The sequence below is a fragment of the Phoca vitulina genome, unplaced genomic scaffold, assembly GCF_004348235.1.
Source record: "Phoca vitulina isolate PV1807 unplaced genomic scaffold, GSC_HSeal_1.0 scaffold11, whole genome shotgun sequence".
Lineage (NCBI taxonomy): Eukaryota > Metazoa > Chordata > Mammalia > Carnivora > Phocidae > Phoca > Phoca vitulina.
The window spans coordinates 5918594-5940700 of NW_022589714.1; the positions used below are offsets into that span (position 1 = coordinate 5918594).

At 46.8% G+C, this 22107-nt stretch overlaps 1 protein-coding gene across 1 annotated transcript in view; it reads right to left on the reverse strand.

Annotated features, from left to right (window-relative positions):
* The window catches only part of NT5E (5'-nucleotidase ecto), a 56023-nt gene extending 34685 nt beyond the window's left edge, over positions 1-21338 (reverse strand). The window contains exon 1 of the mRNA XM_032409338.1: positions 20962-21338. Within this exon, the coding sequence (XP_032265229.1) occupies positions 20962-21300 (339 nt within the window). The 5' untranslated portion in view covers positions 21301-21338. The remainder of the gene's footprint in view (positions 1-20961) is intronic.
* Positions 21339-22107: the final 769 nt, after the last annotated feature.

The following is a 22107-nucleotide window of genomic DNA, read 5'->3' on the forward strand; positions in this document are numbered from 1 at the left end:
TCTATGCTTGGATATAAAGAGCTTTGCATAAAGCCTAGCAGATAAAATCCTAAGTACCTGCAGTTTTCATGCTCACTCATCTTTGTGCCTTTGTATATAACAGGTAAATGATGACTGGTTGATTGAAATACAGATAGGTAGATGATTAGAACTGAGTAGAACAGAACAGAACAGGAGTATTCCTTTTTTTATACCATGCTTTTACTCCCTTATTCAGTCAATGGCTTTCGCTCCTGAAGTGTGATGATCTTTCCAAAAGAGATACTTCCTAAGAACCCTTCATTGAGCTCCCTTTCTGAATCTGATGTACTTCCTCTGCTCTGACGGTCCCCTCTCTATAGCCCCGTACCTGCCCACTCAGTCCCTCTGCAGCAGAGCAGTGTACGACTGAATGAATACTTGATAATAAATTTTTTTTTAAAGATTTTATTTATTTATTTGACAGAGAGATAGAGAGAGAGCACAAGTAGGCAGAACTGCAGGCAGAGGGAGAAGGAGAAGCAGGCTCTCTGCCGAGCAGGGAGCCCGATGCAGGGCTCGATCCCAGGACCCCGGGATCATGACCTGAGCCGAAGGCAGACGCTTAACGACTGAGCCACCCAGGCGTCCCTGAATGCATACTTGAATGAGCAGAAGAGTCTCTGACAAATTTCTTTCTTCTACACACAGCTAACTTGTCCTACAAAAATTCCTTTGCAGAAAAATGCCTTGGTAAATTCTTATTTTCTTTATAAACTCACATTTTCATTTCCCCACCTTGATGTTTTCCAACCTGTTTCTCCTCCATTGCATTTCTTACAACTTCATTATTCATGAGCTCTTTGGAAGGAGGAGCATACCCCCCACTTGAGTATATCATGCTCCCTGCTGGCTTACAGCAGGAGCTCAAGAAATGTGTTAAATACAATTTTTTAAAGTTTTTACTTTCACTCCAGTTAGTTAACATACAGTGTTATATTAGTTTCAGGTGTATGATAAAGAAATACATGGATTCTTATTCATTTCTATTATTTGTATTAACATGACAATACCTCAGGAAGAGTCTGTCCAACAGCACTCAGAGCAATGAAAGAACATATCAGGGCAGGTCATCTTTCCACGTTCCTTTACATCTTAAGGAGCATTTGTAGCACAAACATAAGAAAATTTATGCAAATTCATACTGTAATATCATTCCACTTTTTTTGGTCCTCTCTGAAAATTCCAGTACCTTTCCTTATGTGTGCTTGTCAATTTTTTGCTGCTCTGCCCAAAGCTTCCCCCATGACTTTAATAACCAATCCTGGGGTGCCTGCTCAGTCGTTAAGCGTCTGCCTTGAGCTCAGGTCATGATCTCAGGGTCCTGGGATCGAGCCCTGCATCGGGCTCCCTGCTCCGCGGGAAGCCTGCTTCTCCCTCTGCTGCTCCCCCTGCTTGTGTTCCCTCTCTCTCTGTGTCTCTCTCTGTCAAATAAATAAATAAAATCTTAAAAAAAAAAACCAATCCTGATCTGAGCTAAACTGTTACTTGTCATTAATGCTATAATCCTCACATCAGGCAAGTATTTTTTCTGACCTAAATCATACTCTTATGCTTTCTCCCTCTTTGTATTTTTTTTTTTTTTTTTGCTTTCTAAAAGTTTCATTTCTAATATTGGGCTCATTCACTTACTAACCCTATTCATTCACTGATTCTAGACCTATGACAATCTTGTGTCTTTTCACTATAAACCTTAAATTTCACCAAATGCACTCTTCTGTAATTTAAGACAGCTGAGTGTAGCAAAATGGCCTTCTTCAGTATCTCCAACATCAACATCATAGAGATTTAATGTGAACCTCTGGTCTAGCCCTGGCTCCTCACCCTCACTGCTTTCTTCATGCAGAAGCCTAAAGCACTACTTAAAACGACAAAAAGAAAAAAAAACCTGGTGCTCTTACATGAAAAAAACTTTCCTCACTTTCCATCTAGCCCAGCCCAGCATGTTCAACCACCTAAACCCCTGAAATGTTGCTGCCATTTAAAGCTAAACACAACTGTAAGGACAAGAGGAGATCTGATTCTTCTGTGATTCTTATTAAATAAACTCTTGTTACATCAGCTCTGAGGAATAGAGTCTGATTTGTTTAACACCTTCTGCAGATGTCTGTTAATATTTACATTTGATGTGGATAATTTGTCAAAGTCTAGCGGTGGCTTTGGAGAAAGTCTCTGTTGACTAAAGATAAAGCCCAGAGGTTTTTCAGGTCATTTGAAGCAGCACTGGAAGAACGAAGATATTCCAAGACTTCTGGCTCCAAGTTTCTTGTTGGATTATTAACAACACCCTGCAGTGAGGAGTGAGGGAAAGCTTGTGTCTGTATGTCAGTTATCATTCTCACGAATTCTGGACACAGGCCAAAGTCGACCTTCCCTTTGTGGATAAGCAATTTCCTTACTTAGACACACTTTCAGGTGATTATGAGGTGACTACATCTCTAATCATTTTATTTCCAAATACACTGTATGCTAAACAGAATTTAAGCTACCATTCAATTATTGTCTCTTGGTTACAGTGTAAACAAATACATGATGTCATAGTGTTGTTCTCCTCTACCTCTTCCTCTTCCATGAAAGATGCCAATTAACTGATTGAATTAATCTTTCCCACTGTGTTTGGACTGAGCCTCAGAAGCCTTCTTACCTTAGCCCCACAGGGAGTTACTGTCAATCAACTAGAGCTGGCGCTGGAGATGAAATTAATTTTTCATGCTTGCCCTAAGATAATAATTCTGTGCGGCATCTATTTATTGAGTTCTAACAACAATAAAATAGACCTTCGGAGAGTAATATGTGGCTGGAACCTGCTAGCGAATTCAGCAGCCACACCGACGAGAGGCTGCCCGACCACCCTGTCCTCTGAGCCTGTGCGCCAACTCCCAGGTCTTTTCTTTCCCAAGGCTCTTCCTAGTTGCCATTTATTCATTTCCTCCTTTCACCTGTAAACAAATGTGCCCTTTGGTCTTGAGGACTGGACCTGAACAAGTGCATGGACAGAAGAAATAATGAGAACACGCCTCAGGCTGAGAGTAAGAGAGAGAAAGCCCCCCGTTGTCGGAGCGGGGCCGCCTCAGCCCTGACGCTGGGATTTAGGCACGGTCTACAGGAGGGGACACAGAAGTCCGTGGCTGTCTGACAGCCGTCTATGAAGGTCTTTCATTATTCTGGAATGTTGTGCTTTTATGGAGAAATCATCCCTTTCTGATCTCTCCAGCTACAGCTGATCGATCAAAGCAGTAGACAACACGCATTATTAAACAATATGTATTAACTGAGCTCCATCATTCATTTAAAGTATCTCCGACATGGGGGAAACATTTGCTAAATATTTGCTGAATAAATGAACAAATAAATAAATAACGGAGGGGAGGAAAGAGCCAGAGAATTAATTCCCAAGGCTGGAGCCGTTGGTCCTCCGCCCCCTGGGCTGGTTGCTACTGGCCGCCTCCTCCGCGGCCCCTAGAACGCTGTCCCAGTGTCATCACGTCTCTGTGTGCTGCAATGGAAACAGAGGTTACAAGACACAGTCGCCCTGACCTCTAGTACCAAACTGGTAAAGAGTTCTGTTTCGAAAGCCTCTGATGAATGGTCATGGCAGACAGAGTAATAATTTAAGCAAGAAACTTGGCCGTAAAAGGCAAGGAAGCTGCAAAGCCCTAAGACCTGAGCAAGCATCACAGGCCAAGAACCTGTTCGGCGTGGCCTCACACAGAGCCTGCCTTCTCAACTGGGCCTCATGTCCCAAAATAAATAAAGCTGTGAAGAGGCCACAGTGGCCCAGCTCTGGTGAGCTCCTGGTGGAGCATCCTGGGTCAGACTCTACTCGCAGCAGAATTTTTATTCCAAGTGTTACCAGAAAATTTAGATTCCCCCCAAGATTTGGAATGACACCCCCCCCCTCCATTCCAGGCCTGCCCAGCTTGAAGCCAGACACTGACAATGTGCCCGCTGGGACTGGGCCCGTGGGGCAGATGCCCGGATCCCTTTCCTGTCTCTTGTTTCAAGGGCCACGCTAGGGAGCTGCCAGGGGGGGGTTTGGTGGTCCCCTCCCCATGGTCCCCACTCCCCCCATCTGCTGGCCGTTGAGGAGTCCCCTGCTAGACCAACGACCAGCAGAGAAGGACACTTACCCCCAGTAAGCTTGTGGATGAGACACCTGTGAGGATGCATGTGATCCCATGTGCTGGACAAGAGCTTCTGCCAAGAAACACCCAAGAAGCAGTGAAACACCTGGGCAGCCCTCCCCTGTCCCCCCGGTCCCCCAGCCACGAAGCCCTGTTGCTATGGCTCCTACACCATCGTCTCTCAGGGGGTCTTCTCTACCACACACCCACTGCCCTCCCCCCCCCCCCCCCGCTTCCTCACTTCTCACCCAGACCTTTCTGGAGTCTTCGAGTCGGTGTCCTGGCCCCCAGGCTCACAAACCTCCTGCCCATTCACCACAGGCCTAGAGAATGCACCTCCAAAAACATGCCCACGGCTGCTTCTAGCCCCTCCTTCGCGTCCCTCCAGGGCCTCCCGCTTCCCGCCGAAATCACAGTCCCGACTCCTCAGACACACAGCAGTCCCTTCCTGACCTCCCTGAGCTGGCTCACTTCTTCTGCCAAACTTGAGGGGCCCTCAGGTCCAGGAACACTAAACTACCCATGCAGTGAAGTGCCTCAGATGCAGCTCAAGGTGAGTGACCTCCCCGTGAAGCCCTCCGTGCCACCTCGGTGGGCCACCTGGGCGGCAGACGCCCCGCACCGGCCACACCCTAAACGCACGTCTCCGACACCACTCGCCCTTCTGGCTGTTGGCTCACACGTCTCTCTCCCAAAGGCAGGAGGGGCCGCGACCTCCCGTGTCCTTGGTGACCCCAACGGACACCTGGCACCAGCGCCCAGAAGCTGTTTACTGAGTGAATGACACAACCACCACTCCACCTGCTCCTTTATATAAGCTCCACCTTACTCTGATCTGGTATGCGAGACATTAAAACTTTTCAAAGGTGGCAGGATTAAAAAAAACAAAACAAAACAAAACTTGGTACAACAGTTGAGCAGTATCTTGTGAAATGAGAGAAATCAAGCTGCTCAGAAGCAGGTGAAGAGTTTAGTCAACCGCATCACCGTTCCCATGGTGATATCGTACTGGCCTTTGTGAATGAAACGGATCCTTAAAAAGAGCTTGAACAAAGTGTGTCCTGTGTGTATACATGAGAACATTATTTAGATTTCATAATGGCAGTTAAGGAGAAAATGGCACTTTTTAGAGTCTTTTCCTATTGGAAATCTGCTAAGGAGACCAACTATTTGGTCTATCAAAGAATATCTATATCTGAATTTGAAAGGGGACATTTCAGAGCCTCAGCTTTGTTCACAGAGGACTGTAAAAATTACCAGGGAGTTTGACATAAGGGAATTTCAAGAAGGAGTTTTTTTAAATATAAAACATATGACAAAAAGAAAGATTGATCATTAAGACTCTCATGCTACATGGCCAGGCCCTGTTCACATATTGACTCATTTAATCCTCACAGAGCTATTAGGTAGGTGCTATTATTTGTCCTTTTCATAGATGGGAAACTGAGGCACAGTGCTCCTGCCACTAGCAAGAGGCAGAGCTGAGGTCTGAACAAAAGTAATGAGGCTTAAACAGGTCTTAACCACTCTGTCAAAGTGACCTAACGGAAATACCTGGAAGGGTTGGGTATCACTCAGCTAGTTTCCTACAGGGTTCTAGGGTGCCAAGTAACAAGGCCCTAGTGCTTGTCCTCAGGAAGGTGACAGGGCAGACAGGGACAAGGCAAGACATGAGCATGTCCATCTGTCCATCCATGCACCCATATGTAAACCACGTGGGGACCACAGGGAGGGACGCGTGAGACAGCCTGCCAAAGACATGGGCAAACGCTGCCCGCTCAGGACCAAAGGGGCTCAGAGTGTGAGCCTCACCTCCTCAGTGCCAGCCAGGAGAAGCTCACAGGCAAATGACATCAACTGTATAAGCAGATGAGGCAATGAAAACACAGGGGCTGAGGCACTCAAATGTTCCAAGTGAAGACAAGAGGCTTAAACATGAATTTACAAGAAAAAGGAAGGAAATAATTGATTTAAGAGCAGTGCAGTGTGCTTGATGCAAAGGAAAATGATTTGTTATAAGCCACGGAAATCAACTGCAGTGTCAAAAAGCCCTTTGTCAGAAATCCGCAGCATAGGTATTTAGCTAGTCATTTACACACTAGCTCATCCCACTAAGGACTGGGGGTTGCAGTGCACCCTATAATGGGAGACTCACAGGGAGAGCCTGACTGATTCCACAATGGGGCTTAGTCGCCAATCATTCAGGGAGACTCAACAACCACCTTAAGAGGGGGCGATTGCAAGTTAGGTTGACTTGACACATTTCTGGAGTTGTAGACCATTTCTGGGGTTGAGTTGTGGGCTAGGGCATGTGGGTCCTGGCAGGTGAATGCGGCCTCTGACTGAATGACAGAAAAGATCCCGGGGCTCAACCCAGCTCACGAGCACTTCAATGTTTGTTGAAAGAATGAATGAACAAGTCCTGAACAGACAGCATTTCAGGTTTTCCCTATCAGATGGAAAAATGTACAAACCCTCTATGTGCAAAATGCACATAACAACATTGCATGTAGAGTAACCTGCTTGCCTCATTGGGTTCCATGTAGGTTTAACTATATCCCTGAGGGGCTAGAGGGCTCCAGCCAACCTGCGGTTTATATATGGAATCAATTATTCAAGGGAGGGAAAAGAAGTGTCAAGAGAATTTTCAAATTCTAGTTATGTGGTTGAAGAAAATAGACATGGAAAGAGCTCACACAGTACTCAGGTGTATTTGTGGATGAACTGCTGAAAGCTGCTGGCTCAATGTGTGACTTGTTTGTGGTTTGTTTGTTTGTTTTGCCAATTTTTAGTTAAGGAAACTTACATGCCAGAACAAGAACAAGATGAGCTAAGAACCTGCCTTTGCTCCCTCCCTCTCTGGTGCTCACTCAGCCCACCTCTGGCGTGGGACTCACTCTGGAAGACAGTAAGTAGGAAGGCCACAACCACAGCCACAGGATGGGGTGGGGGCCATTGACATCACTGAGGCTTGGGGATCCACAGACACCCAGACGGTCAAAACTTTGGAGCTCTGAGTCTAATTTTCTTTGCTACTGACTTTACTTGCCTTGAAAAACAAAAATAAAAAAACAAAAACCATTGCCATCAATATACCTCTTTCAAGCTTCACACACTAGCATTGCTAAGTTGTCTTCCTCAAACCTGGGCTTGTTATGGAAGATAAAGTAATTCTGAGAGTTTCTTTGATGTGAGAAACTTTGAAAGCACCTGAATGGAAGGTGACTTCTCTTGGCTCAGGATTAGTTTTCTGGGGAAAAGAGGAAACATGCCCACTATGCATTTGTTTTTTTGTTTGTTTGTTTGTTTTAATTTTATTATGTTATGTTAGTCACCATACATCATTAGTTTTGGATGTAGTGATCCACGATCCATTGTTTTCATATAACACCCAGTGCTCCATGCAGTACGTGCCCTCCTTAATCCCCATCACCGGGCTAACCAATCCCCCCTCCCCCCTCCCCTCTAAAACCCTGTTTGTTTCTCAGGTCCATAGTCTCTCATGGTTCATCTCTCCCTCCAATTCCCCCCCCCCCCACATTTTTCCCTTCCTTCTCCTAATGTCCTCCATGTTATTCCTTATGTTCCACAAGTAAGCGAAACCATATGATAACTGACTTTCTCTGCTTTACTTATTTCACTTAGCATAATCTCCTCCAGGCCCATCCATGCTGATGTAAAAGTTGGGTATTCATCTTTTCTGATGGCTGAGTAATATTCCATTGTATATATGGACCACATCTTCTTTATCCATTCATCTGTTGAAGGGCATCTCGACTCTTTCCACAGTTTGGCTATTACTGACATTGCTGCTATGAACACTGGGGTGCATATGGCCCTTCTTTTCACTACATCTGTGTCTTTGGGGTAAGTACCCAGTAGTCCAATTGCTGGGTCATAGGGTAGCTCTATTTTTAAATTTTTGAGGAACCTCCACACTGTTTTCCAAAGTGGCTGTACCAACTTGCATTCCCACCAACAGTGTAAGAGGATTCCCCTTTCTCCACAACCTCTCCAACATTTGTTGTTTCTTTCCCTGTCCATTTTTGCCATTCTAACTGGTGTAAGGTGGTATCTCAGTGTGGTTTTGATTTGGATTTCCCTGATGGCTAATGATGATGAACATTTTTTCATGTGTCTGTTAGCCATTTGTATGTCTTCTTCAGAGAAGTGTCTCTTCATATCTTCTGCCCACTTTTTGACTTGATTATTTTTTTTTTGGGTGTTGAGTTTGAGAAGTTCTTTCTAGATCTTGGATACCAGCCCTTTATCTGTAGTGTCATTTGCAAATATCTTCTCCCATTCTGTGGGTTGCCTCTTTGTTTTGTTGACTGTTTCCTTTGCTGTGCAGAAGCTTTTTATCTTGATGAAGTCCCAAAAGTTCATTTTTGCTTTTGTTTCACTAGCTTTTGGAGATGTATCTTGAAAGAAGTTGCTGTGGCCCATGTCAAAGAGGTTACTGCCTATGTTCTCTTCTAGGGTTTTGATGGATTCCTGTCTCACATTGAGGTCTTTCATCCACTTTGAGTTTATCTTTGTGACTGGTGTTAGAGAATGGTCGAGTTTCATTCTTCTGCATGTGGCTGTCCAATTTTCCCAGCACCATTTATTGAAGACACTGTCTTTTTTCCATTGCATGTTTTTTCCTGCTTTGTCAAAGATTATTTGACCATAGAGTTGAGGGTCCATATCTGGGTTCTCTATTCTGTTCCATTGGTCTATATGTCTGTTTTTGTGCCAGTACCATGCTGTCTTGGTGATCACAGCTTTGTAATATAGCTTGAAATCGGGCAGCGTGATGCCCCCAGCTTTGTTTTTCTTTTTCAACATTTCCTTGGCGATTCGGGGTCTTTTCTGATTCCATACAAATTTTAGGATTGTTTGTTCCAGCACTTTGAAAAATGTCATTGGAATTTTGATTGGGATGGCACTGAAGGTATAGATTGCTCTGGGTAGCATAGACATTTTAAGAACGTTTATTCTTCTGATCCATGAGCATGGAATATTTTTCCATCTTTTTGTGTCTTCTTCAATTTCTTTCATGAGCGTTTTGTAGTTCCTAGAGTATAGATCCTTTACCTCTTTGGTTAGGTTTATTCCAAGGTATCTTATGGTTTTGGTGCTATTGTAAATGGAATCGTTTCTCTAATTTCTCTTTCTACAGTTGCGTTGTTAGTGTATAAGAAAACAACTGATTTCTGTGCATTGATTTTGTATCCTGCCACATTACTGAATTGCTGGATGAGTTCTAGTAATTTGGGGGTGGAGTCTTTTGGGTTTTCCACATAAAGTATCATGTCGTCTGCGAAAAGAGAGAGTTTGACTTCTTGTTTGCCAATTTGAATACCTTTTATTTCTTTTTGTTGTCTGATTGCTGTTGCTAGGACTTCTAATACTATGTTGAACAACAGTGGTGAGAGTGGGTACCCTTGACGTGTTCCTGATCTTAAGGGAAAGGCTCTCAGCTTTTCCCCATTGAGGATGATATTCGCTGTGGGTTTTTCATAGATGGATTTTATGAACTTGAGGAATGTTCCCTCTATCCCTATACTCTGGAGAGTTTTAATCAGGAAAGGATGTTGTATTTTGTCCAATGCTTTTTCTGCATCAATTGAGAGGACCATATGGTTCTTCTCCCTCCTCTTATTAATGTGTTCTATCACATTGATTGATTTGCGAATGTTGAACCACTCTTGCATCCCGGGGATAAATCCCACTTGGTCATGGTGGATGATCCTTTTAATGTATTGTTGGATCCTATTAGCTAGGATTTTGTTGAGGATTTTGGAATCCATATTCATCAGGGATATCGGTCTGAAATTCTCCTTTTTGATGGGGTCTTTGCCTGGTTTGGGGATTAAGGTAATGCTGGCCTCACAGAATGAGTTTGGAAGTTTTCCTTCTGTTTCTATTTTTTTGAAACAGCTTCAGTAGAATAGGTATTATTTCTTCTTTGAATGTTTGGTAGAATTCCCCAGGGAATCCATCAGGCCCTGGACTCTTGTTTTTTGAGAGCTTTTTTGATCACTGCTTCAATCTCGTTACTGGTTATTGGCCTATTCAGGTTGTCAATTTCTTCCTGTTTCAGTCTTGGCAGCTGATAGGTTTCCAGGAAGGCCTCCATTTCATCCAGATTGCTCAGTTTATTGGCATATAGTTGTTGATAATAATTTCTAATAATTGTTTCTATTTCCTTGGTGTTAGTCATGATCTCTCCCCTTTCATTCATGATTTTATTAATTTGGGTCCTTTCTCTTTTCTTTTGGATAAGTCTGGCCAGTGGTTTATCGATCTTATTAATTCTTTCAAAGAACCAACTTCTAGTTTCATTGATCTGATCTACTGTGTTTCTGGTTTCTAATTCATTGATTTCTGTGCTAATTTTAATTATTTCTCTTCTAATGCGTGGCTTAGGCATCGTTTGTTGCTTTTTCTCTAGTTCTTTAAGGTGTAGAGTTAGTTGGTGCATTCGGGATTTTTCTATTTTTTTGAGTGAGGCTTGGATGGCTATGTATTTCCCCCTTAGGACCGCCTTTGCAGTATCCCATAGGTTTTGGACCGATGTGTTTTCGTTCTGATTGATTTCCATGAATTGTTTAAGTTCTTCTTTGATTTCCTGGTTGACCCAAACATTCTTGAGCAGAGTGGTCTTTAGCTTCCAAGTGTTTGAATTTCTGCCAAATTTTTTCTTGTGATTGAGTTCCAGTTTTAGAGCACTGTGGTCTGAGAATATGCAGGGAATAATCTCAATCTTTTGGTATCGGTTGAGACCTGAATTGTGACCCAGTATATGGTCTATTCTGGAGAAAGTTCCATGTGCGCTCGAGAAGAATGAGTATTCTGTTGTTTTAGGGTGGAATGTTCTGTAAATATCTATGAGGTCCATCTGGTCCAATGTATCATCCAAAGCTCTTGTTTCCTTGTTGATTTTCTGCTTAGATGATCTGTCCATTGCTGAGAGTGGAGTATTGAGATCTCCTACAATTAACGTATTGTTATCAATATGACTCTTTATTTTGGTTAACAGGTGGCTTATGTAGATGGCTGCTCCCATGTTGGGGGCATAGATATTTACAATTGCTAGATTTTCTTGTTGGATAGACCCTTTAAGGATGATATAGTGTCCTTCTGTGTCTCTTATTACAGACTTTAGTTTAAAATCTAATTTGTCTGATATAAGAATTGCTACCCCAGCTTTCTTTTGAGGTCCACTGGCATGGAAGATGGATCTCCATCCCTTCACTTTCAGTCTGGATGTATCTTTAGGTTCAAAATGAGTCTCTTGTAGACAGCATATGGATGGGTCCTGTCTTTTTATCCAATCTGCAACCCTGGGCCATTTTACGGGAGTGTTTAGGCCATTCACGTTGAAAGTGATTATGAATTGAAAGATATGACTGAAAGATATGAATTAATTGTCATCATGTTGCCTGTGAAGACGTTGTTTTTATAGATTGTCCCTGTAAATTTCTGTTGTATATCACTCTTGGGGTCTTTCTCCTTTTACAGAATCCCCCTTAATATTTCTTGCAGGGCCGGCTTAGTGGTCACATATTCTTTCAGTTTCTGTCGATCATGGAAGCTCTGCATCTCTCCATCCATTCTAAAGCCTTGCCAGATAAAGTATTCTTGGCTGCATGTTCTTCTCATTTAGTACGCTGAATATGTCTTGCCAGGCCTTTCTGGCTTGCCAGGTCTCTGTGGATAGGTCTGACGTTATTCTGATGTTCCTCCCTCTGTACGTAAGGAATCTCTTCCCCCTAACTGCCCTTAAGATGGTTTTCTTGGTTCTAAGATTTGCAAGTTTTACTATTACATGCCGGGGTGTTGGCCTGTTTTCCTTGATCTTAGGAGGGGTCCTCTCTGCCTCTAGGACTCGAATGTTTGTTTCATTCCCCAGATTAGGGAAGTTCTCAGCTACGGTTTGCTCAAATACATCTTCTAGGCCTCTCTCTCTCTCCACTCCCTCCGGGATTCCAATTATTCTGACATTGGAACGCTTCATGGTGTCACTTATTTCTCTGAGTCTATTTTCACGGATTTTGAGTTGTTTTTCCCTGGCCTCCTCTTTTCCCTTTTTATCTATTATATTGTCTTCCAGGTCGCTTATTCGTTCTTCTGCCTCACTTACCCTAGCTGTTAGATTATCTAGATTGGATTGGATCTCATTGATAGCATTTTTAAGTTCTGCCAATTCACCTTTTATTTCTGCCCTTAGAGACTCTATGTTGCCATTAATTGATTTCTCCATTCTAGCCATTGTCTTCACAATTGCTAGCCTGAATTCCATCTCCGACATCTTGGTTGTATCTGCATCCATTTGTAAATCTGCAGCATAAGTCATAATCTCTGAGTCTTTTCTGTTTTGGGGGCTCCTCTTCCTAGTTATTCTGTTGATGGGTGTTTGAAGGAATGTATAGAGTCCAAATTATTGACCAGAACCCAAGCAAAATGCACCTGTTTTCTTGGGACCTTAGGGTTGCTGGCCTCTTGTTTTCCCAGCCTGTCTTCTGGCGGAGGGGCCTGCCGCGCTGTTACTCAGGCAACCCTGTTTGGGCGGAGTTGCCCTGCTCCCCTGTGGCGGGGGATGGCTCGGTGGGAATCAGTTTTGGGGGCTTTTGTTCTCTGGGGGCTTTCACTGGAGGCTTTCCGCCTCTCTTCCATGAGTCAGAGCAGAAGAGACCGTTCCCAACCCTCTGCCTCAGAGCAGAGAGATCGCAGTCTGTTCTTCAGTGAGCTCTCCAGGCCACACTGTCTCCATTTCTGTCTGTGCTGCTATAAATTGCAGCGTCCTGGGTTGTGCGCCCCTCCGAGCGCCCCCAGTCCTGCCTCCTGGTCGGGGCACGTCTCTGCCCTTTGTGCTTCTAAAACCGCCAGCCGCTCCCAGTTCACTTGTGCGTGACCCAGCCGCTCCGGGTTTCCGTCCTGGGGGCTGCAGTTTGCCCGCGCGACCCCGCTGCTCCAGGTTTCCGACCCGGGTGCTGCAGTTCACCCACGCGACTCCACCGCTCCGGGTTCCCGCCCCGGGGGCTGCCCTAAAGTCCTTTCCCCGCCACTGCCGGTCTGCGAGTCTGTGCCCGTCTGCAGCACGCAAGGCTGTCACTCACCGGCAGTGTAGGATCCCCACGGCCAGGCACCCTCCCGCTGCCGTTTATCCTCCCATATCTGCCCGTGGAATCACGGCTCTCCGCTTCATAACTCAAAACCAACTGCCTGCGATATTGTTTGTAGAGATCCAGATCTTCTTACATCTCAGGCTGGTTTCGTGGGTGCTCAGAGTGGTCTGGTAGATATCCAGCTCAATTCCCGGGACCAGTTGAAATAGGGTCCCCTACTCCTCCACCATATTTCCCCCCTCCCCTCTCCCCACTATGCATTTGGATATGTATGACACATCTGAGGGCTTGACGTTGTGTCTTCTGCAGACCATATCTTTGGTTCTTGAATTCCCATGGTCAGGTGTTAGAATGTCAGGCATTTATGCTTTCTTTTGCTTATCACCCTCCTTCATAGGTCTTGCCCAGACTCTCTATGTGGTCAAGAAGGGCTCAACTGGGCACTGCCTTCTATCCACCGTATAGCAGGTTTCTCCCTAGCAAGTCTGATTTGCTCTGCTCAGCACTTAGCAGGGAGCCTGGCACATGTAGTGCTTAGTGAATATTTTTGGACAGAATGAATAAAAGGGCCATAAAGACAACAGGCTTGAAACTGGGCTCATCATCCTACCATCCCTTAGGCCATCATTTTCTATTACAAATAGAGTAACGCTCCATCCATATCCTGAGAACCTCTTTATCTGGAAACAGTGTCCAATGGAAGGTACCATTGGGAGAAGACCCAAGCCATCTCTCCACAAGGAATTAGCTGTCATGACAGTAACTGTGGGGGATAATAAGAGAGTTGTCAAGCAAACTTAGACTTGTACATAAAATTAAGTTCTGGGACAAACCAAGTCATACTGGTAGATTAGAAGCAAAACAGAGGGCAGGACAGGGCCCGCGCTGCTGAGTGACATGCAATGGGCCACCCTCTTCAATTCCTCTGTCCTATAGAAGAGGAATCCCCTGCTCAAATTCACATAGCTGATGAGTAGGAAGAGGCAAGCAGGAAAACCCAGGTGTCGTGATGTCCCGTCCAGATCTCTTTCCACTGCCCCTGTCTGCCACAGTTCCACAGGGTTCAGTCCTGTCTAGTAAGCTCAGGAGGAGCCTTGAGACTACATTTCTGTGCTGCAAATAGCAGGCTTCAGCCGTCAGGGGATAAGGTTACCTAGAAGAACCCGTGCCCGTGGGTGGTAGTGTCAAACCCTGCTGACTCTCCCTGTGCACCTGGCTTGAACCCTCTTAGTCATCTTTTGATTGTACCCTCTCCTGAGTCACCCCTGCCCCAGAAGGTGAGCAGGGCCAGCACTTCCTAATGCCTCACCGTGAGCTGGCACTGTGCTAAGTGCTTCCCATGAACTATGGTGTCCTTTTGACTCCACAACAATCTCTGCGGTGAAGACTGTTATCACACCCATCTCACACATGAGATGGAGGATTCATGAGATTAAATAACCTGCTCTCAGCCCACAGATCTTAAGTGGCAGGGAGGGAACCTGATCCCAGGCAGTCACCCCACAGGTCATCCTCTTAGCCCCATGCCATACTGCCTACCCGCTGAAACCTTCCCGTGGACTCAGCCTTTCTTTCCAAACCATCACCATAGTTCAGGGATCATCTCACCCTAGACTGCCTCCCAGCCTCTTCTCCACCCTCTTCTCGGGGGTCTTCTGCCTCCCATCCATTTCTGCTCATCCTCCAAAACTGTGATTTCCCTGTCACCGAGAGGTTTTTTTTTCTCACATCAACCAATTCTCCAGATCTCTGGGGTTACCAACTGGGTGTACAACAATGACCCCTTCCACGGGTTTGATAATTTGCTAGAACAACTCACAGAACCCAGAAAAGTGCCTTAGTTACCATTATTGGTGTATTATAAAGGCTACAACTCAGGGACAGCCAAGCAGAAGACATGCATAGGGCAAGGTATGCCGGGGGCTGGGGTCTGGTAGAGCTTCCGTGCCCTCTCTGGGCACACCACCCTCCCGGTACCAAACCAGAAACTCTCTGAACTGCATCATTTAAGGGGTTTTTATCACATAGGCATGATTGATTAAATCACTGGCAATTGCTGATTAACTCAATCTCCAGCCACTCTCCCCTCCCAGGAGGTTGAGGGGAGGAGGAAAGTTCCAATCCTCTAGTTGTGGCTTGGATTGTGTGACGGCCAGTCGTCCTTCTGAAGCTATCTAGTGGTCCCCAGCCATCAATCATCTCATTAGCATACAAAAGACTCTCATCACTCAGGAGATTCCAAGCGTTTGGAGGGCTGTGTGTCAGGAACTGAGAATAAAAACGAAATATCAATTTTTTATTATACCACAGTCACCTTCTACTCAGAAACCTCCAGTTTCCCACCCCCCTATCGTGACAACAGAGGAGAGCCCAAAGTTTTCAGAGTGGCCTTTAAGCCGTGTACAACCTCATCTCCCATGGTTCCTGCCACCTCAGCTCTGGTCCAGGCTGGTCCAGAATCCTGCAGATTCCTGCCTCTGTACCTCTGCCCCATCCTCCTGCCCCTTCACTGAATCAAAACATTTCACTGAACTGAAATTAGATCAAAACATTTCTTAGGATGAATTGTTTAGAAATGTGCAGAACCTCAGAGATGAGCTGGTTCAAATCTCTTAGTTATAGATGAGGGACTGGTGATCCAGAGAGGTGAATAGCATAGCCCCAGATTATAAATTTATTATCTCTCAAAAGGCAGGGAGAACAGTACTGATTTCTGAATTTCTGGTGGTGAGTACTGGGGATGATAAGCTTCAAATTAATAAACTCTTATGTAAATTTTCAAAAGCACAAATCACAAGGCAAAAAAAAAAAGAGTAATTTGATTATATCAAATGAAGGATTTCTATTCCATGAAAGACACTATGGATTGAGTTAATAGATTTAACATACTCAGAAGATATTTGCAATTTCTAAAATTGATCACAGATCAATATCTAGAACTCCTAGAAAATCATGAAAAATAGAGTAAACTTAATTATTTATTTAAAGATGTATTATTTATTTTAGAGAGAGAGAACGCATGCGCATATGCAAGTGCATGTCGGGGGAGGGGCAGGGGGAAGCAGACTCCGCACTGAGTGAGGAGCCCTACATGGGGCTCCATCTCCCAACCAGGAGATCATGACCTGAGCCAAAACCAAGAGTCGGATGCTTAATTGACTGAGCCACCCAGGTGTCCCCCCATTTATTTATTTATTTATTTAGAGAGTGAGTGCCGGCACGCAAGTGGGGGGAGCGGCAGAGGGAGAGAGAGACTCTCCAGTAGACTCCCCACTGAGTGCAGAGCCCCACTGGGGGGGTGGGCCTCCATCCCAGGACCCTGAGATCATGACCTGAGCAGAAACCAAGAGTCGGACACTCAAGCGACTGAGCCACCCAGGCGCCCCTAAACCAATTTTTTTTTTTAAAAAGGAGAAAGGTTGTGCATGCAATTAGGGAAGACGAAATGCAAAAAGTAAATATGCCAAAGTCACCAGTTATTAGAAAAATAGAAGATCACATAATGAGAGGACATTTCATACCTCCTGGAAAGCTGGATAATGCTGCAGGCTATGGGTAAGGATTGGGGGCTTCACATCTGTGTGGGTGTGGAGCCTGGGGAGAACAGAGCACTCCGGTCACTCAGGCAGTCCTCAGTCAAAGTAAGGATACCCATCCCCGTGACCAGCAATCCCGCCCTTGGCTATGGATCCCAAAGAAAGCCTCCCAGGCCGGAAGAGCAGGAAGCCATTCGGAGCAGTGTACTTGTGCGTCCTAAACCATCACCGGGGGAGAGGAGGGAAAAGTCTGTGGAGGTCTCTGTGCGGCATGATGCAGGGTATACCCACAGAGCCAGCACAGATGCGGACAAGCGTGAAAACAACCCGCTTAAAAAGCAGAATCAAACCTATAAATACAGAGAATAAGCTAACCGTGGCCGGAGGGAAAGGGTGTGGGGTTGGGCAAAATGCGTGAGGGGGCAGTGGGAAATACAGGCTTCCAGTTACGGAAGGAAGAAGTCTCGGGCATAAAAGGCCCAGGATGAGTGCAGTCAGTGATACCGTTGCACGCTGTGCGGGGACACAGGGCAGCTACACTTGAGGTGAGCACAGCCTAACATATAAACTTGTCCAACCACATTGTTGTACACTTGAAACTAATGTAACATTTTGTGTCAACTACCTTCAAAAAAAAAAAAAAAAAGAAAACCCAACCAGTTGAGGACAAAACAGAATGATCTGAGCAATAGAACGTAGGACCCTTAACTATGATAAAATTCTGCAAGTACACACAGAAACAAAGAGGAACATCAAACAGAGTGGTTGCTCACGCAGGAGGTGGGGAATGTTGATGAAAGGCGATCTGATTGGGGGCCCCCCCGGGGGTGAGTTAAGGCAGGGACCAGAGTCCCCACCCTGCCTGCTGGCTCAAGCACAAAGAAGCAGTTTGCTGACAGAGAGTGGGCTCAGGGGCAAGAGCCAGCTACAAAGGAGGCTGCCCCTCTCCCCGAAGCTCACTTCCTCCCAGTGCGCCCCAATGGTGGGAATCCCACCTCTTTAGACAAATCTCTCAAACTGTGTGCTCTCAGCGGTTTTCACAAATCCACTCCATGAGTAAACATTAAGAATAGTTTACACAGGCACCCCTGGGTGGCTCAGTCGTTAAGCGTCTGCCTTTAGGCTCAGGTCATGATCCCAGGGTCCTGGGATCGAGCCCCGCATCAGGCTCCCTGCTCGGTGGGAAGCCTGCTTCTCCCTCTCCCACTCCCCCTGCTTGTGTTTCCTCTCTGGCTCTCTCTCAAATAAATAAAAAAACTCTTAAAAAAAAAAAAGAATTGTTTACACAATGGGGCTTAGAAAAGATGTTGGAGGGGGCAGAGGAGGTGGGTAGAGTATGCCAGGCAGTCAGAATCAGATCAACTGACTGTAAAACCCAAATCTTCCCTTCCTCACAGCCTTCTTCTTTTTCTTCTTCTTCTTTTTTTGCCCCTGGCAGGGCACCCAGAACTAACCTTTACTGAGCACTTCCTATGATCCAGCAGGGTGCCAGGGATTTTTACATTTGTTATGTTATGCACTGCTCACAAGAATCCTACACAGCGGGGTGGGGGTTATCCCTCTTGTTTCCCAGTCAGAGAAAGGAACCGGGCTAGCTCACCCTGTGAGTGCCTCTGTGCTGTCCTCCTCATGCCTCAGGGGACACTCATCCTTCCACCAAGACAGTTACACCAACTAGTGGCTTCTGAAATTCTCCCTCTACAATTCCCTGCCTGGCAGCTGGGTCTAGGGGGTCTCCGGGCTGGCCCTGGGGCCTCTGGAGGCATCAGAACTGCTCCGGCAGCGCTCGCTGGGACATGCAGGTCTAGAAAGTCTACACCTCCTCCAAGGCTCCTGGGGTGAAGCTAGATTCTAGTAGCTTCCTCTTGACCCTCTATAACCTTGAGGCCTTAGATGTAGCTCCTCTAACCAAGTCCAGTTTCTAGAGAACTGGAGATGCCCCTCGACAACTGTTTTCCACCCTAACCAGAATCTCCAGCTCCCTGGAATTGAAGATGTGGTGAGCGAGTGGATGGAGGGGACCAATATTTATAGCAGAACAGCAATAAATTCCCTGAGCTTAGAATACTATAAGCAAAATGACAATAAAAAAATCTCTGTAAAACAAGAATACGGCAGAGCTTTATCACACGCTAAGGCATAACACGACTAGGATTCTACGCAGGTCAAATCATGTTTGTCAAACCCCAGAAGGGCACAGATGATGAGATACTATCAGGAACGTGGCCATCAGACTCCCCCTCTTTACCTCCTGTGAACATTATAAAGTAGCCTATTTTTCCTCAGGCCCCAGTCCAATTATTTTGAGTGAAACTTGAAAGAAAATTACTCCATCCAACAAAAAGCATTCTAAATACTTCCCAGTGGTGACGCGCTGTAACTTGCAGCAAATTGCTCCAGCCTCACCCAGAGTCCTATCATAAACACTTGATAGGATAATTAACATCATGGGCTCGATCTGACTTAAAGAGGAAAACATTAGTATTAGGGAAAACTAGGAATTCTCCATTTTTTTTTTCTCACCAAAAGGAGTTTACATAGCTATGGAGAAAAGGGTATCACAAGGAGAAAAGTTTAAGAGTGGTGATTTACATGTGAAATCAAAACAAACTCACATGATGTTTATTTTACCCTTCTGGGAGGAAATGAAGATGTAAGCTAGTAACGATTCAATTCAGTAAATATTTATTCTGTCATTATCCCACACAAAGCATCAGGCAGGTTGGGCTATGGAGATACCGATGATAAGAGACCATACAGGGTTCCTGAGACCCGCCCCCCCATTCTTCTGCGCAGTCCAGACAGCTGCTGGTGAGCCCCACTCCCCCCACCCATGGACTCAGAGGCATAGGGATTTGTTTGAATCCCTATGCTTTCAGTGTCTCCAATAACCTTACAAGCAGCCATCAGAATGGAGAGGAACTCCCTCTGCCCATCTCTCATCTCTCTAGGATGAGCTTTCTTGGTGGTGGAAAAAACCAAACAGCTCTACCTTATCATCTTTTCCTGTCCTCCCTTCTCCAAGTTTCCAGGGGAAAAATAGCCTCTGGGCTGTTTTCATACTAAGTGTACTGTTAGCCCTCCGTACCCCAGCCTGGACCCCACCTCTCCTTCCCTTCCCCCTGCACGGGTGCTCTCTTCTTCCTCTTCTAAAGCTCTTAAGATTTCTTGTCCCCTGTTTCTCCATAGAATCCCTTTACTCTAGGGTTTTACACTGGGTTAAACTTGGGTGGTGGTTTGATGAAAAAAAAACCCATATATATGTTTTGGTCATATTTATTACTGCATAGCCCCTCTCTGCTCATTTTCTAGAGCTTAGTCCAACAAATAAGGCATTGCCTTTCATAGAGCATTTGCGAGCTTGGACTTAAACTCTTGCACATGTTTCAAGCGCCTCATCTCTTCAGTTGGACTCTCTAAACCTGTGCTGCCAAACTGATTTTACCGAAATCCTTTGAACCCCCAGTGTTTCAGCATTTTCGTTCTTTCTGGAAGTTTCTTTCTTTCTTCCTTTTTAAAAAACCTGTAGAGAAGTATCCGGTAATAAAAAGAACTAACATTTACAGAGGCCATGCTATGCTCCAGGCAACCCTCTGAGGTAGATCCTCATCTCGTAGAGGCTGGAAGTGAGGCACAGAGAGACTAAATAACTTGCACACAGAAGACAGCGGAGCCAGGACCCCACCCCAAGCTTGTGAGCTTAATCAGGCTCAAGCTGCGACACGTAAGGGATCTGGAATCCATTCTTATCGTGTCTCTCTCTTTTGGAGCTGGTGACCAGGACATTGTACTCAACCTCTTTGGCCCTAAGTTTTCCCTCCAATAAAACCGAAATAAAACACTCTACTTCGGTCGTTGATCCTGGATAATTGCCAAGGCTCCCGCGTACGCCAGCTGACGCCCTCGGAGGTAGGGCTGAGTCCCTCTCCTCCAAACACCCCGCGCAACCACATCAGTCCGTTTAAGACGAATCATCCAAGGGACTTCTATGTCTGCATCTACCTGGCACGCCGGCCAGAGTCCCGCTTTCTCCCCACATCGCCCTGAGCCCGGTCCGAGGCCGGCCACCCGGTGCCACGCCATCGGCTGCTCCTCCGCGTCGGCTGCCCTCTCGGTTCGGGGCTCCTACCCCGGGGCTCGCCAGCCTCCCCGGCTAGCCGCACTTACCATGGCATCGTAGCGCAGGGCGTTCATGAAGTGCGCCACCTCGGCGCCCTTGTACACGGTGAACCAGATGGTGCCCTGGTACTGGTCGCCAGCGTCGAGCAGCAGCACGTGCGGGTCGGTGCGGCGGATCTGCTGCACCTTGGTGAAGAGCCGCGCCACGCCGCCCACGCAGCGGCTGGCGTTGACGCACTTGCTCGAGTCCTCGCTCGTCTGCTCCAGCCGGCTGTGCACGTCGTTGGTGTGCAGGATGGTGAGTTCCCAGGCGCCAGCCGCCGGCCACAGCAGCGCGCCCAGCGCGAGGAGCCGCAGCGCCGGGGCTCGTGCGGCTCCGCGACCCATGGCGGCGGCGCGAGGAGTGCGAGCGTGCTGGCGGGCCGGGCGAGCGGCGGCGAGTGGCTGCGAGCGGCGGCGGCGGGCGCGGGAACTAGGCGCCCGGGCCGGCGGGGCGGGGCGCGGCGCGGCGGGGGCGGGCCTCCTTCAGCCCGGAGGCCGGCCCCACAGCCCGGCGCACGCCCGCGCAGTCACCCGATCCGACCCTGGCACCCGGGGCGTCCGCGGCGCGCCCGGGCTGGCGGCTGGCACCCGCTGCCAGCAGCAACAGTAGGGAGGTTGTTCCCGGCGGGGCGCGGGCGCTGGCCACGATGCGGGGGAGCCCGCAACCCCACAGCTGGTGGGCTGCGCTTTCCCGGGTGCGGGCGGGGGGCGGGGGTTGCCACCCCGCGTCTTGGCCCTCGCTGTTTCTAGTCTCTGCTGAGGCGCGAGTTTTTCCCGAGGGCAAGGCACGGTTTGTGCTGGGCTTGTGCTTGCTTGAGCTCATCACTTGAAAGAGCGAAAGCGGGAAAAGAGGGGAAAGAAAAGATGCGCGAGATGACGGGGAGAGAGAGAGGAGTAAAGAGAGGCAGGAGAGAGGAGCAGTTTGCCTCTTGGGCTGTGGAAGCCAGAAACGGACTGTGAGACGTGGCTGACCGCTGTCTTTCCAGTTGGAGAACGCACCAAGTCCACGCTGTGTAGACGTAAAACCTCGGAATTTAAGACCATTCCAATCCAGTCCAGCATTTGTTCACAATGAAAGCCTTATCGATGAAATGGCATTGGTGCGGGGACAGTTCTTGGAAGCTAAAACGGACCATGGGAGTAAAAGCAGCA